This window comes from Sprattus sprattus (genome assembly GCF_963457725.1).
Source record: "Sprattus sprattus genome assembly, chromosome: 6".
NCBI lineage: Eukaryota > Metazoa > Chordata > Actinopteri > Clupeiformes > Clupeidae > Sprattus > Sprattus sprattus.
The window spans coordinates 22,223,827-22,238,687 of NC_137925.1; the positions used below are offsets into that span (position 1 = coordinate 22,223,827).

At 45.1% G+C, this 14,861-nt stretch overlaps 1 protein-coding gene across 1 annotated transcript in view; it reads left to right on the forward strand.

The window, feature by feature from the left end:
* The window catches only part of slc2a9l2 (solute carrier family 2 member 9, like 2), a gene marked incomplete at both ends in the record, with an annotated part of 142,313 nt that overhangs the window by 46,557 nt on the left and 80,895 nt on the right, over window positions 1-14,861 (forward strand). The window contains 2 exons of the mRNA XM_080840899.1: window positions 4,328-4,452; window positions 6,425-6,570. Coding sequence (XP_080697025.1) covers window positions 4,328-4,452; window positions 6,425-6,570 — 271 coding nt within the window. The remainder of the gene's footprint in view (window positions 1-4,327; window positions 4,453-6,424; window positions 6,571-14,861) is intronic.

Consider the following 14,861-nt stretch of genomic DNA (forward strand, 5'->3'; position numbering starts at 1 on the left):
CAGAGAAGGGATGAAACTTTCTTTTTCAGTTTGAACTGACTTACACACGATCTGATTGCTTCTATTCTTCCTTAGATATGAGATAAATCCACTTCCATAGATGTGGAATTTAAAATCATTCCCAGGAAAAGAGCGGACTGAATGGGAAAAAGAACACTTATTAGTTTGTTCACCACGAAGCCTAGATGATGTAGGTGCAACACCACTAGATGGCACTCTTGTAACGCCGCTTCTTTCGACTTCGAGCAAATAAGCCGGTCGTCTAAGTAATTGTTCAGCATACGGAGGTCTAAGATTGGTCGATATTTTCCGTCCTTTTTTGGGACTAGAAAATAGCAACTGAAGAACCCCCTGTTCTCTTCTCCGAGAGGAACAGGCTGTATTGCTCCCTTTCCTAGAAGGGAGTCTATTTCCTCCTGTAGGAAACGCATTTGGTGCGGTGGCATTAACGTTTGAACCATGCCTCTGAACCTCGGAGGGAGACGGGCAAACTGGAGCGTATAACCTACTGATATGGTCTTTAGAACCCAAGGTGACACTGCGCATGCGGCCAGCTCTCCACACAGTCGTGCAGGCTGGGCCGAGAGCGAAATACTTGGTCGAGCATAAGCTCGCTCATATTCAATCTGTTTAGATCTGTGCCCGCTCTGACTAAAGAGGGAGACGAGATCTTGGGTTGCCCCCTCGGTTTGAATAAAAAATGCGTGAAGTGTGGGGGAGTTACACAAGCATGTCGAAACGCTGCGCCTAAAGGGACAGTTGGGACAAATACATTTTGTGTGTTTGGTGTAACTTGACAAACCGTAGCTGGCATGATTTTTGCATGCGAGAAGCGGGCCAATTTCCCTGGTGGTGAGGATTCCACCTCTCCCCCTCTCCTCTTTTTTTAGCCGCAGATCAGAAGGCTGAAGAGTTTCCGCGACCTCTCCCCCGCCTGGCAGCATGCTGGCGTGCTCCGCAGGGTGGGCTCTGCGTCTGGCGTGGAGCGGGCTGACGTGAGTCGGGTTGCTCTGGGAGGCGGAAGGGGTGTCTGTGCCATCCACGGCGCGCCGGGACCTTAGCTGGCGGAGGTGCTGGCGAATGGAATCCGCTGCGCTTGGCTCCTGTGGCTGGAGTTGCCTGAGGATAGCAGCGCTGGTCAAAGATGGAGCGGGGCATCCAGGCTTGAAGCGCCTCGCGACTCTTTTTCTCCGCCTCGAACTGGGCAGCCATCGTACCCACAGACTCACCGAAGACCCCGTCGACGGTGAGTGGCGAGTCCAGAAGAGGAGCCTTCTCTTTGTCGCTGAGCTCTGCCAGTGACAGCCAAAGCGACCGCAGAGTCGCGACGGAGATGCCCATGACTCTTCCCTGAGCCTGCACCGTGCAGCGAGTGAGACGGAGAGAGAGATCCGTCGCCCTGCGCAGCTCAGCCACCACCTGATGGTCGCCTCCAAGCGACGCGGCTAACTCCGTTAGCAGCTTCGCCTGGTAAGGCTGCAGGAGAGCAGAGGTGTTGGTGGAACAAGCGGCTTGCCCAGCCGCCAGGTACATCTTCTCCGCCAATGAAGCCTGGTGACGGGAAATGTGTGAGGGCAGAGCAGGCTTCTGGCCGAGATGCGCCGAGGGAGTAGAGGGTGAGAGGTAACCCGCCACTGCGTCTTCCACCGGAGGCACGGAGAGGTAGCCGCTCTCTTTCGCCTGGTCGAGGTGGAGGTAGGCGGCGAAGCCTGGAACCGGGGCACGTCCTGAGTAGGGCGTGGACCAGGTCGCTGTGTGCTCCCTATGTACTTCTGCGAAGAAAGGGAGGGGGCTGGGAGCCGTAGCTGGTGGGCCGCCGAAGAATTCCCCGTCCAGCAGGGAAGGCTGCACGACAGGAGGTGGAGGGAGAGGGAGACCGAGGTGGGTCGCAGCCCTCAGTGCCACCTCATGCAGCTGTTGGCCCAGGGTCCTGGAAGTGACGGGCGGCTGCTTGGCCACATCCATAACCTCACTCTCCGACGAGAGTTCCTCGGATTCGGGCAGGCTCTCGGTGTCCAGACTGAAGTCTAGTTCGAGGGCCGGCATCTCCTCGAAGCTAGAGGGTAGCTCCACCGCCTCGCGTTCCGTGGTGACCAACTGGGCGGGGGGAGGGATGGGAGAGGGGGAAGGGCTAGCGGGTGAGGCTACAGACGGAGGGCGGATGCCAGACAACACGCTGCTGGAAGCGGAGGGAGCACGCAGCCCGACTGGGGGAGCCCCCCCAGCCGGCGCTGGCGCACGCGTCCCTGAGCCCCTGCGTTCCCAGAACGCCAGGCACCTCCTGACTCTGGCCAACTCCATCTTGGCACAGAGTTCACACGAGGGGTCGTCCTCGCCGAGGGCAGCAGCCGCATGGTCTTTGCCTAAGCAGACCAGGCACAGGCGGTGACGGTCCCCTTTCTCTCTGGCGTGCCCGACTCACCGGCTACAAGAGTATTAAGCACACAAGATAAATTAGCAAATAGCAATTCTTTCTTGAGCGTAACGATAAGTGTGATGTTAGGTACTGGTACCTAACGTCGAAAGTTGAAAAGAGAACGAGATGCGTCAAAGCGCTCATATTTATGCGCTCCTGAGGGGGCGGGCTCAGGAGATGATTGACGCATCTCAGCCTTCCAGGCGTGAATGAATAGTGTATTCGAAGTTGGATGCGTGCCTACGTCACTTCCCATCTGGTAAGGAACTCTGAACGGTATGTAGACATTCCAAATAGACATTTCAGACGTTATTCTCTGCATGTTCCTAAAACACAAAATGGTTGGACTTCTTTCCCTTATGCTCCATGTGAGGTTAGCCAGGCTGTGTAAACTTCTTGTGCATTCTGGAGCAGTCTTCTGACATAGGCATTACTTCCTGCCATGTCTTATATTAGTCTTGGGACCCACAAATACCGATTGACGTTTTGAAAGCAAAGCCATTGAGAGTGTCCATGACCTTCCATGACAGCAAGGGTACAGAGATCAAGTCACAACAGAATGAAGCATAATAGAAATAATGCATCAGTCCGTATTTTTTTCCCCTGATGTTCTACGTGATTGAATTTGATGGCGTGAAAAATCATTACTTGCCAGAGCAAATAGACGTCTAATGGACGCGAACAAACCAATGTGGAACATAATGAGCCTGAATCCTGTCCGAGGGAGGAAGGCAGTCCGGCACTGTTGTTTGCTGCCTGTCTGTCTTTCACATGAGAATCATTCATACGGGGAATATTACATGACAGTGTTGGCATTCATAACGTGACACCTGAAATAACACCTCATGTTTCTGTCATTAAAGCTGCAGTACGTACCGTGTGTTGTCACACACTAAAAGTGATGTCAGTCTGAAAGAACATTGGAAAGATGCTGTTAAATGTGTAATAAAAATACTATGTATTCTATGCGTCTACTGCATGTGAATATGCGCTTACATTTTTCAGAAATGTCATAATTTACAGGCAATACAAAATGTATGCGATCAATAACCACATGGATGCAACATCGGGATATTTTTTTAACAAAATGTACTTTTTTTTACACATTAAAAAGGGGCCAAAGAGTAAAAAGAGAAAATGAGATTGCCACATCAAATGTCATGGACAAGGCGGCTGATAGGTAGGGCGTTTCGTTTTGCATTTTAATTGAACAAGGTGAAAGTGACTTTGAAGCCCTCAGTTAAAAGATTAGCATGTGAATTATTTCAAATCCCGAGCTTGATTGTGTTGTTCTGCCTGATCTGATGTGTTGCTTAGTTTACCTCCATCTACAGGAAATTGGATTTGTGAAACTCTTATTAATAAAACTGATGAAATAATGGCTCCATACTAACTGTCATGAATACACAATGTGGACTCTGTGATGCATGTTCTCCATCCCACACCACTTAATGTCATTGTATTTTGATAAGGTATTTTTGTGTTTACTGGCAGTGGTCAATAGATTAGCATAAAGTTGCTATTGTTAAATGAGCAGCTACTACCAAATATATTCTGATTTATATCTCACTCTGGCATTGACAAGCCTCTTAGAGTTCCTCCATCCTGAAGCCAAACATAGTTCCTCCACTGTGAGACAGAGCGAGTGAGCAGAAAATCAATAGACTGAGCTTAGCCGTGCTTCTTCAGTTACATGAACAAGTGCACAGAGTAAACTGATGACCACATGGATAATAAGTTAATTATGCCCCAGCAACATGGACGAAGAAAGGAATTTGAGACAGTAAACAAACAAATTAACCTTGACAACCACCGTTCTTGTGTTCCCCCACCCCTCTCTCTCTCTCCCTCTCTTTCTCTCTCCCTCTCCCCCCCCCCCCCCCCTCTCTGTCTCTCTCTGACTGATCATAGGAAGGGCACCTTGCTACTGAATAATGTGAATGCGATAATAGCTGCATTACTCTTGACTTTGGGAGAAACCGCAGGCTCTTTTGAGATGCTCATCATTGGTCGATTCATCATTGGCTTGGACTCTGGTGAGTGCCCCTTACGTTCAATAACCCAACACCCAGATGCCGCTCACCCCCCATTTTTGTATATCCACTGCAAACGTTAATTACTACCCCATTATGGCCAAACATTTTTCATATTAAAGTCATTATGTGATCCAAGTAATGCCAGAAGGTGATAACTTGATTGATGTAATTTCATTATTTGAATTGATGAGGATGAATTTTATCGTAATTTTAGATTAATATGTTTTTCGAAAATTTGAGACTACCTTTTTGAGTCAGACACATTATGTATGTACAGTGTGCACATAGCAGTTGGCCTCTGCTACATTTCTATGGCCTTGTTTTGATTTTATATTGATTTCAACTTGTAATATTGAGTCCATGTGTGTGGAGCCATTCAATAATGGAAGACTGGTCTTATGCCTGTCTCATCTATGATGGTGGGCATTTCAAATAGCTTTAGAGGTTCAGAGGAACTGAAGTAGAACTGAGCATCTCGGCAGTCATTTCAAGACAGGTTTGGTCAGTGACATTGGCAGCTAGGACGAATGGGTGACTAAAAACGACCCTGCCAACAGGGTGCGTTAACGAGGAAGGCTGAGAACAGTAAGTGACAGAGCAGCACTCTAAGTCAATTCTTTAACTATAATGAGACCATGACAACCCTCAATTCGGTGACACCACGTTGCATTTCTTGGCCAATTATGTCAGGAGGCAGATCATCCCCAAATAGGCCTTCATCAGATGATCTGTAATTGACTTCTGCCTTTTTTAACTTTCTTTCTGAAAGTTAATAACCTTAGGCTGTGTGGAACAGCATTGTAGTTAGAACAGCCTGGCTTTTTTTTTGTGCCGCAAACAGAAATCACTGATAGTGCCTCCGCAGAGCCACATTTTTTGGTTTGTGCTCTAAATAAAAATGAAATACCGTATTCAGACCCCTTCACTTTTTTCACATTTTGTTATTTTGCAGCCTTTCTCCTGTTCCACACCAGTTGCATTGCAGGGGTGCTTGACGGCTCCGTGGCTGAACTGCTGCAGCTCACATGCATGTGTTTATCCACACTGCCAGCATTGCTGCTGCTACAGCCTGTCTATATAAGTCTGTTACTTTCTATTTCTTGCTGTGAACCTCAAGCCTCCTGTGTGAGAAATAGGCTGAACGCCGAAAACTGTAGATGCTGCTGCTGTTGCAATTTTTAGAAAGGAAACTGAAATATCACATTGACAAGGATTCAGATCCTTTACTCAGTACTAAGTTGAAGCACCTTTGGCAGTGATTACAGCCTCAAGCCTTCTTGGGTATGACACAACAAGCTTTGCACACCTGGATTGTTGGGATAGATTGGGCAGGTGATGACTGATGACTCTTAGAATTGAGGCCAAACTATTCAATCTTGGATTCGTCTGACCAGAACATTTTTGTTTCCGTCTGGCCACTATGACATAAAGCCCAGATCAGTGGAGGTATGCAGTGAGGGTTGTCCTTCTAGAAGTTTCTCCCATGTCCACACAGGATCTCTGGAGCTCAGCCAGGGTGATCATCAGGTTCTTGGTCACCTTTCTTACCAAGGCCCTTCACCACCGATTGCTCAGTTAACGCTCACGGCTCAGGGCTTACTGCTTCATTCATGGTCTTGGTTGCACTTGTAATTTGTCTACCACTGATGCACATGGCCACAACTAAAAGAATCAATGCTCCAATGAAAAAGAAATTAGCAAATAAAAGATAGAGACCGTCTAGACAGCACTACTTTGGCCAAATCAATTGCTCTTACAGCCTATTACAGTGAATGCACTCATGGGAAAAGGGATTTCTGTAACTCTATTGAATAAGCAACTAATAACTCCATATGTTTCAATATGAACATTCACGCCCTGACATTTCAAGAAACTGACACCCAACTGCTTACCTATTTCTGAGGTCGCTATAGAAGGCAAAAGGTCGGCACAGAGTGGAGGCTGACCTATATGCTTTTCCATTTTCACCCAGGGATTGCCCTGAGTGCGCTCCCCATGTACTTGGGTGAGATATCCCCGCGCCAAATCCGCGGCTCCATCGGCCAGTTCAACTCCATCTTCATCTGCCTGGGAGTCTTCACCGGCCAGGTGCTGGGACTGCCGCAGATCTTTGGCGAGGTGAGTCCTCACACAATCACTCCCTGTGAATATAACATGTCTCTCACCTCTGTCTCTCACCTTTTCTCTATGATTTGTCTTATAACACTCAACCCTCTCATCTCTCACTTGGTTCACACTTGCCCTTGACATTGCATTGGACATGAAAAGCAAAGAAGCACTGGGTTGATCGTTTGTCCTCCCACCTCCCCACTCTGTCCATTCTCTTCCTCTATCTTCTCAACGAGGCCCAGACGTCAGGCTTCAGGCCTCCATGGGCTTTTATTTATCTTTCCTGAAATGGGTCTTTACCTCCCCTGCTTCTTAACGCATCCTGATCCTCCTAGCTCTCTGCGCCACCCCCCTCCCACCCCACCCCACCCCACCCCCATCCTCTTTTTTCTTCCATCTTCTTTGTGACTTATTACAGAGTGAGACACAGAGATGCCAAAGCTCAACAAATGCACTCTCCCTGGGGAGGCACCCCCCCCCCCCTCTCTCTCTCCCACCCACACACACAAACCTCCTTCTCTTATTCGATCACACACTGTTGGCACTTCACACTTTGCACACGGCGAGATTTCCCCCCCTTTTGTGCCGCATAAATATTCAGTCAACGGGTTGTGTCCTCTGCCCAAATCACTTCTGAGCAATGTGATAATACCTGCTGGGAATTTATCAGAGCAGTGTTCAATGTAGGTTTCTGTCACACAAAACTATGTGTGTTGTGGTCTAGTGTTTGGGACAGGCGTTTGAAGATAGCGTAGATGGATTTTGCTCAGTAGATCTCATTCTCAAGTCTGTTGAAATTGTGGAAGAGCTTGTACTCATCAGATTGTACACAACCACTCCTGTGTGTCTCTTGACAGGAAATAATGCTGCCTACTGCACTAGGCATTTTAAAATGTTTACTACACTATCCGCGGTCTGGTTTTAAAAGGCAGGAACATGTACTATATCTATAGAATGTAAAATAAATGCCACTCTACATGCCCCTCTTCATTTCCTGTCACATAAGATACATCAGTTCTATTAACTGTTGCAGGTTTAATCCTTTACTGAGTCTTCAATTCCATAGATATAGCATCTGAGATTCATCAGACTGCCCAAAACACAATTATTTTTTTCCCCTGTTAGAAATGGGACAGTGCTTGACTCTGCATCCAATGAATGGGATTGCATTGTGTCTCAGTGAGAGTGCCTTTTCATATATACTACCTGATCGTAACGTTCGTATTGTAACTCTCTATATGTTAAGCGCAATGCATGTGTTTGACCCCTGTGCTGCTGCCTGAAAGGACACTGGGGGCTATTTTTAATTCAACCATATCATTTATGTAAGACAGCCCTGGTAGGTCCTGTGTTTCGGTCTGAGCTCATACATAAGTTATAGGAAGACAGTGGTGGGCTCTGCACGTGTCACTCCCTGTGTTGACTAGCGCGACCCACATACAGGATGCTGTCATATTCCGCACCTGTAAGGGAATCTGGGCCTATTTGAAGATGGCCAATGTGAAGATGGCCTATGTGGAGATGCAAGGGCATATTTGTCACTGTCAGTGTACAATAAGAGATTTGATCTGTGAAATCATGGGGAAAACATCATTGTGAAATCAAGTGCACCTTCCCCCCTGTCCATCCTGGCCATCATTTGCCCAACAGGCTTCCTTTCAGTTTTTGGAATTCCCTTTTAATCTCCCTAGGCAAACTTTAATGAGATACCTGTGGCCTTTTTGTTCCCAGTTCGGAAATGTCAGTCCCTGACAGGCTTGCCTCGGGTGTTTGGCCTAGAGGAAATCCCCACGGGTGTCATTAATAACTGTCATAATTCAGGGGTGCCTTTTTGCACTAGATCAATGGCTCAGCGGGATGCCTCCACACAGGACCATCCATTTTCTCTACACGTGCTCCTTCACCGCAGTCCACAGGTGGAGGTGTTTGACATTCCCATGCGCGCATGTGTGTGTGTGTGTGTGTGTGTGTGTGTGTGTGTGTGTGTGTGTGTGAGTGTGTGAGTGTGTGAGTGTGTGAGTGTGTGAGTGTGTGTGTGTGTGTGTGTGTGTGTGTGTGTGTGTGTGTGTGCACATTCCCCTGGTAATCTCTTCCCTCTGTAAGTAAATGCTCAATCTCTGTCGCCCTGCATAATTGATCTGACACTTCATTAGCAGACCATGGCAGTGTGTTGGAGAAGTTGGACTCTCTGAAGGGCATTTGGCAGGCTGTGATGGCTTGCGCAACGCCAGAGTCGTCGCTAATCTCTTTTTAGCAATTCATGCGGTGTTGTTGAAATGCTTTGCCTTATAACCCGTCCTCCTACCCATCCCAAAAACATAATGAACATAACATAAGTCTTTTATGACTTTAGACGTTATTTTCCTTTGCAACTGTTTGTCATTCTGTTTCCATTCTGCTACAAGTGAGAGTATAAATTGACTCGACTTGACTGATTTTTTATGTCATGGAGTGTAGACCTCAAGAATGTACTGGGTGATGCATGGGCATAATTAACACAAGTATAGAATCTATTCTGATCATCATTCAAATATTTTTTTCTTGCACAATAATGAATCTTGTTTGACATTTACCATAACCAGTATGACAAGAAAATTGTATATGTCCTATTTTTATTTTTGGACAAATAATGATTACAAAAGGAGCATATACAGTATGAGGGGCATAATCACACATAATCTGATCATTTATCTCAAAGGCATTCTGTTCAGACGAGACACCTGAGTTCCATGATAAAGACACACAAGTTCAACTTCAAGTTCAAGTTTATTTATGAAGCACATTTCATATGTTACACATAGACACACACAAAACAGATATCCACATTTTGTAAGTATAAGTGTTTTTAAAATAACAACTCCTCAGTATCCTCCATAAATTCTTGTTTAAATGATCTCACACCACCACCACCACCACCTACACCTGTCTAAAAACATGCCAAGCTCGATCTTCCTATGTGTTATCTAATTACAATAAGCTATTACAATTTTTATGTGCACAGTAGATTGCCTTTTAAAGTTCATTGCTTTATGTCTGTCACCAAGTCCATTTGGAGGTGGCTTGCTGGGTGCCAGGAGACAGCCATTTCCTGCTCATGGCAAATTTATAAATCACTGGTCAAACTCCTAAGTCACGGCATTTGTGGCCTGTGCAGCTCCAAATCTCATATAAAATGGCAAAGACACGAAATATGAACTCTACACATATACGTATCACATCCTGTCCCACAAATGAGCAAGGGTGTTCAGGTAGTCAATTATTTCCTTGCCCAAGGTTTAACCCGCTGTATTCACTGTTAAAGGGCACATGTCAACTTGTCAATGGATCTTCTTGGTCTTCTTTTGGTCAGTGGATATCTTACAGATCCTTAGTTGCCTTGGAGATGATTATGTCGAACTGTGCCATGCACCAAAGACAAGTTAGAAAAAGAAATAGAATAGAAAAGCCTTTATTGTCATTGTATTAGCATACAACGAAATACATAGTACATTAAGTCTTCAATGTGTGACAAAGAACCAACTAAACTTTCAATGGTGAAACTTTCAAACTTACTGCCCTGCAAAGGCTGAGTCACTGCGATCAAACTGTCCTGACTTACTGCCCTGGCAAGGCTGAATCACTGTGAAACTGTGCCATTTGGGAGACACATTACATGTGGTACACACACACACTAACACACACACACACACACACACATACACACACCATCAGTCCCATTTTCTTTAGCACAATTTCAGATTTGACTAAATCAAGAAAATATTTTAACAGATTTATTGTGTCTGTGTGTATGTGGCTGTATGTGTATACATGGATATGCCTGTGTGAGTCTGCATGTATGACATTTCTTTTAGTCGTGGACCCAGGGAGTAACATATTTAGCAGTAAGACCTAGTCCTTGTACCTGTCCTATAGCAGGGCAGCCAATTTTCCCTCCTGGGATAAAGGTGGCAAACCTTGAATATTTCCTCATTTTTTCACAGTGAAGGAAAAAGGTGCACCTCAGTCTCAAACACACGCACGCACGCGCGCACACACACACACACACACACACACACACACACACACACACACACACACACACACACACACACACACACACACACACACAAGAATGTAGGATTGTATGTATTGCCACACTGTAGCCCATAAACGTTCACTTTTCCAGCTTAATTCCCAGCAGATTGCACAGGTTAATCAAAGGACTAGCCTCCAAAAGGGAAAAGGGGAGGAAGAAAAAGAGGAAATGTGTGTGTGTGTGTGTGTGTGTGTGTGTGTGTGTGTGCGTGTGTTTGTGTGTGTGTGTGTGTGTGTGTGTGTGTGTGTGTGTGTGTGTGTGGTTGGGGGGAGATTGTGGTTTGAAGGTGGATGACTTCTATGAAAGCTGATGGGGGAGAAGGTAGGGTAGTAAATGTGATAGGCGGTTCTCTTCCTACTACAGATCACATCAACACACACATTTTTATTATTTCCTGTTTCTCCTCCTCTCAGAACCTTCCCCTTGATTGAAACCTCATTTCATCTCCCCAGCTTATCATGTCCTCTCATGGAAGAGGCGTTCTGCTTAGTTTTGCACCTTATAGAACCAATTTATTTTCTATAGTTCATATATATCTATCTGATGCATATTATACTAAATAAATACAATATTATATGTCCTGTTGTCAGGAATGTCAAGCTGGTGAATAGTATACTATCAAAACATGACTGGAGCTGTCATTTCATCAAGCAAGCCTGTGATATTAGTAAGACTCTCAGGTAGGCATTGCAGTATAGCCTTTATGCTCTTCTGCCCCTATTATTTTAAACGAGATCACCAAAGGGTGAGAGTTTCTTCTTGACAGTTCCATTTTATACCTTTCTCTCTTCTCCTTCTCATCATGTGCATCACAGCGGGCTGCTTCTTGCAGTATTAATAAAGATCCTTGTGCGGGATTGGAGGGCGTTGAAGGGTAGAGTTGGTAATAGGAGAGAGGAGTCGTACAGACGGAACTCAACGCTCTCCTTCCTCACACTTTTCACATCTTCTGCCCCGCGACTACCCGAGGAAATTCACAGATTCTCTCCCTCTCTGTTGCCATATAATGAGGCGATGCCCAACTTCACTGTGAGTGTAAATGACTCCACTACTGCCACGGAAACCAGGAAATGGAACATTCCCGGCGCTCACTTTTTCTCCTTTTTTTGGAACATTGCATTCCTCCTCTCCCTTTCCTTGTCCGTGCTCTTTAAATACTGAAATAGGTTTTCGGTCTAATTGAGTTACGCACTGTGTGACAACCGTGGAGCGGGGGGTGTTGGTTGTAGGCGCGCGCTGGTTTTTCATTGAGCTTCTGTACCACAGGAGAGTCGATAAATGTGTGTTTAAGAGATTAATGATTCTGCAGTGCTACCCATTGTCTCCTTATTGGATTGGGTTTTTATCAGTTTGCCAAACCAAGACCAGGGGGAGCTAGCTAACGTTCGCCTACACCCAGTGCCTGCGACTGAATAACGCTTTGACTACACACGGCAGAAATTCATTAACTTAATAAACGAGACCTCTTGAATGGGTTGTGTGTAGGTGTGCTTGTGCATGAGTGTGTCTGTACATTTCTATATAAAGGTTTTTTTTATTTCCCAGAAATGAGGAAGACAGGTCCTGACAAGCGTGAACATTCAATTTGCATATTTAGGCATGTTTATGTGTGTGGGCGCACATACTGTGTGTGTGTGTGTGTGTGTGTGTGTGTGTGTGTGTGTGTGTGTGTGTGAAAGTAAGTCTGTGTGTAAGAAAGTAAGTCTGTCAAGTATGTGCACATGTGTGAATGAGCTTTACATCACTGGACTCCGAGATTACCCCCATGAAACTCTCCAATCCTTAAAAACCGACACTTACATGGCTAGTCCTTTGTAATGCAAATCAATGATATTTGAAATAGGCCCTCATTTCTGAAGGTCACTGGTGGACTGGGTATACTGGTTTTTATAACATGAAGCAAGACACGTGGTGATCAACTTTCTCTATTCCAGAGACCATGACCATACACCTCAAAGATTTGAAAGCACAACAGACTGAAATTCAATCTTGCAGGAGAGACCAGTTTTCAGCTTCTTCAGTCTGCACAGATAGTAGCCCAGATTGCTATTACTGCCTGACCACCTATGCACTTCTATACGTCTTCACAGCTGAAGTTGATGATAAATAATGGGATAATAGATGTCAAAAAAAGCTTTAATTAAGGAACTCTTCTTCTGAATCATGTTTCTGTCTAGTTTTCTTTCTTCATTCAGCAGCAAGGTAAATGAATTCCTTCACCTCTTGACCCTCTTCAGAGTCGCTACCCTGAAAGGATTAATACAACACAATTGAAATCAATCAGGAGACTGTGCGGGCCTGGCCTTACCAGAATGCCTTGAGTTTCCATTTGTGTTTTACTTTCCATGTGGACAGTCTGTGGAAAGAAATCATTGATTTCAGTAGCAAGCTTCTGCTACCCCTATCGCCAGGCTCTACACTTCTTTGCCCCATATGTACTTATCCTACCTCGCAGTCACATGAATGTATAAATTGTGAATCATTTTTGGTGTCTGCCTCTGAGTTCTATGTTTGCATACAGCTCAGTCTTCTTGCGCATTGTTTGTGTTTAAGTATTGAACTTTGTAACTTTGTGTTTACGTAATACCTAACATGTTGGAGGGGCATCTCTGTGGGGTGCTCTGAGAAGGTTTCGGTGTTGCTTCACGTAGCTACTGCCGTGATTGCAGTGACTCTCCTGCATCCTTGTCATTCCTCCACTACTACATTTACTTCAGAGGAAGTATTTTCTTATATTTGGGAAGTCCCGAGATGAACTGTATTTAGCTTTGAGTTAGCCACTTCATTGAGTCTGGAGTCAGCGTGTGGTGATGCAGAGATTTATGATCACTGTTGATGTCAAATTAAGATCAATGGGGCCTGCTGCGCTAACAGTATGTTAGTGTACTGCGTGCTATTATCAGTCCAATCTATTAATGTTATTAATGTATTCGTTAATGAATTCTCTTTTATCCAACCCAGATCAGGTAACCATCAAAGGGCTTCTGTATTCATCAGCATATTTTAAATTGAGCAGCACCAGGCAGGGAACTGAAATGGAACACACTGATCAATCAAATATAATTATAATTTTTTTTTTTTTTTAAGATTTATTTTAGCCTTTATTTGGATAGGACAGTTAAGTATTTTGGACAGTGAGGAGGAGTATAGAGGTGGGGAGATGACCGGGAAATGACAGCAGGCCAGAAACGAACCTGTGTCCCCACGGGCATTGTTGGCCATAAATGAGGGGCTAATTGGCTCGCGCCACAGTGCCCTCCTCAAATTTTGTTTTTATTTATATTTGCTCCTTATGTGTGTTGAGGACCACCCTGGGACATTGTAGCCATAAATAATGCTTTGAGCATCTCCTGACGCTCTGCCTATGACAAATTTACAGGAGAGACATCTGGGTTGATTGCAAATTAAGGGGCTTTGGGTGGTTCCGCCGTGTGCTGGAGGCTTCCCTGAAGCCCTGTGATGGAAAAAGAGCTACACTGTCCAGACACTTTACGAATACTCCTGTAGAGAATCTCTCAGCTCAGTGGCCAGGGAATAATGATGTGATTAAACTGAGCTTGTGGATGGCCACTTTATCAAGCTGAACACACAAAAGGTGTTACAGTGCCAGACTGATTGTATTACTTCCTGCGGCAGAGGTGCACTAGCTTTGCAATAGCTGTACAGTGGTTCTTTGGGTTGTACTCTGATCCCTCGGCTCATTGCCTTGACTGGGATACAGCACTGAGTCACCTATTGGTTTAAACTCGAGGCAGTATTGTAGATGTACTGACTATACAGTATGTCATGAATATACCTGGCCTCCAATTAAAAGGCACTAAAGTGACACAATCATTGGAGAACTATTCCTCCATGTGTGTGTGTGTGTGTGTGTGTGTGGGGGGGGGGGGGGCTTAGGGTTAGGGTGTCTTTTTTTATTTCTCTATAAAAAAGCAAATATATCTTCACAAAGATTTATTATTCGTATGGTGGTGCCCAAGGTCTGCACCTACTAAAAGGAATGTATGAAGTCATACATTGTAAAGGCTTTTTTGAGAAGGTCTCAGATTTATTTTTTATTTTTCTGACACTTGTTTTTTGACTGCTTTTAAGGGCTGCCAAAATAACTCCCTCCCAGAGACTGCCTGTCCTCCCTGTTAGTTCTGTAAGTGAATTCCATGCAGTGTTGTAATAGAGAGCCTCAGCTCATCACTCCACGCCTGTCATGGCTTTTTCCAGTTTCACG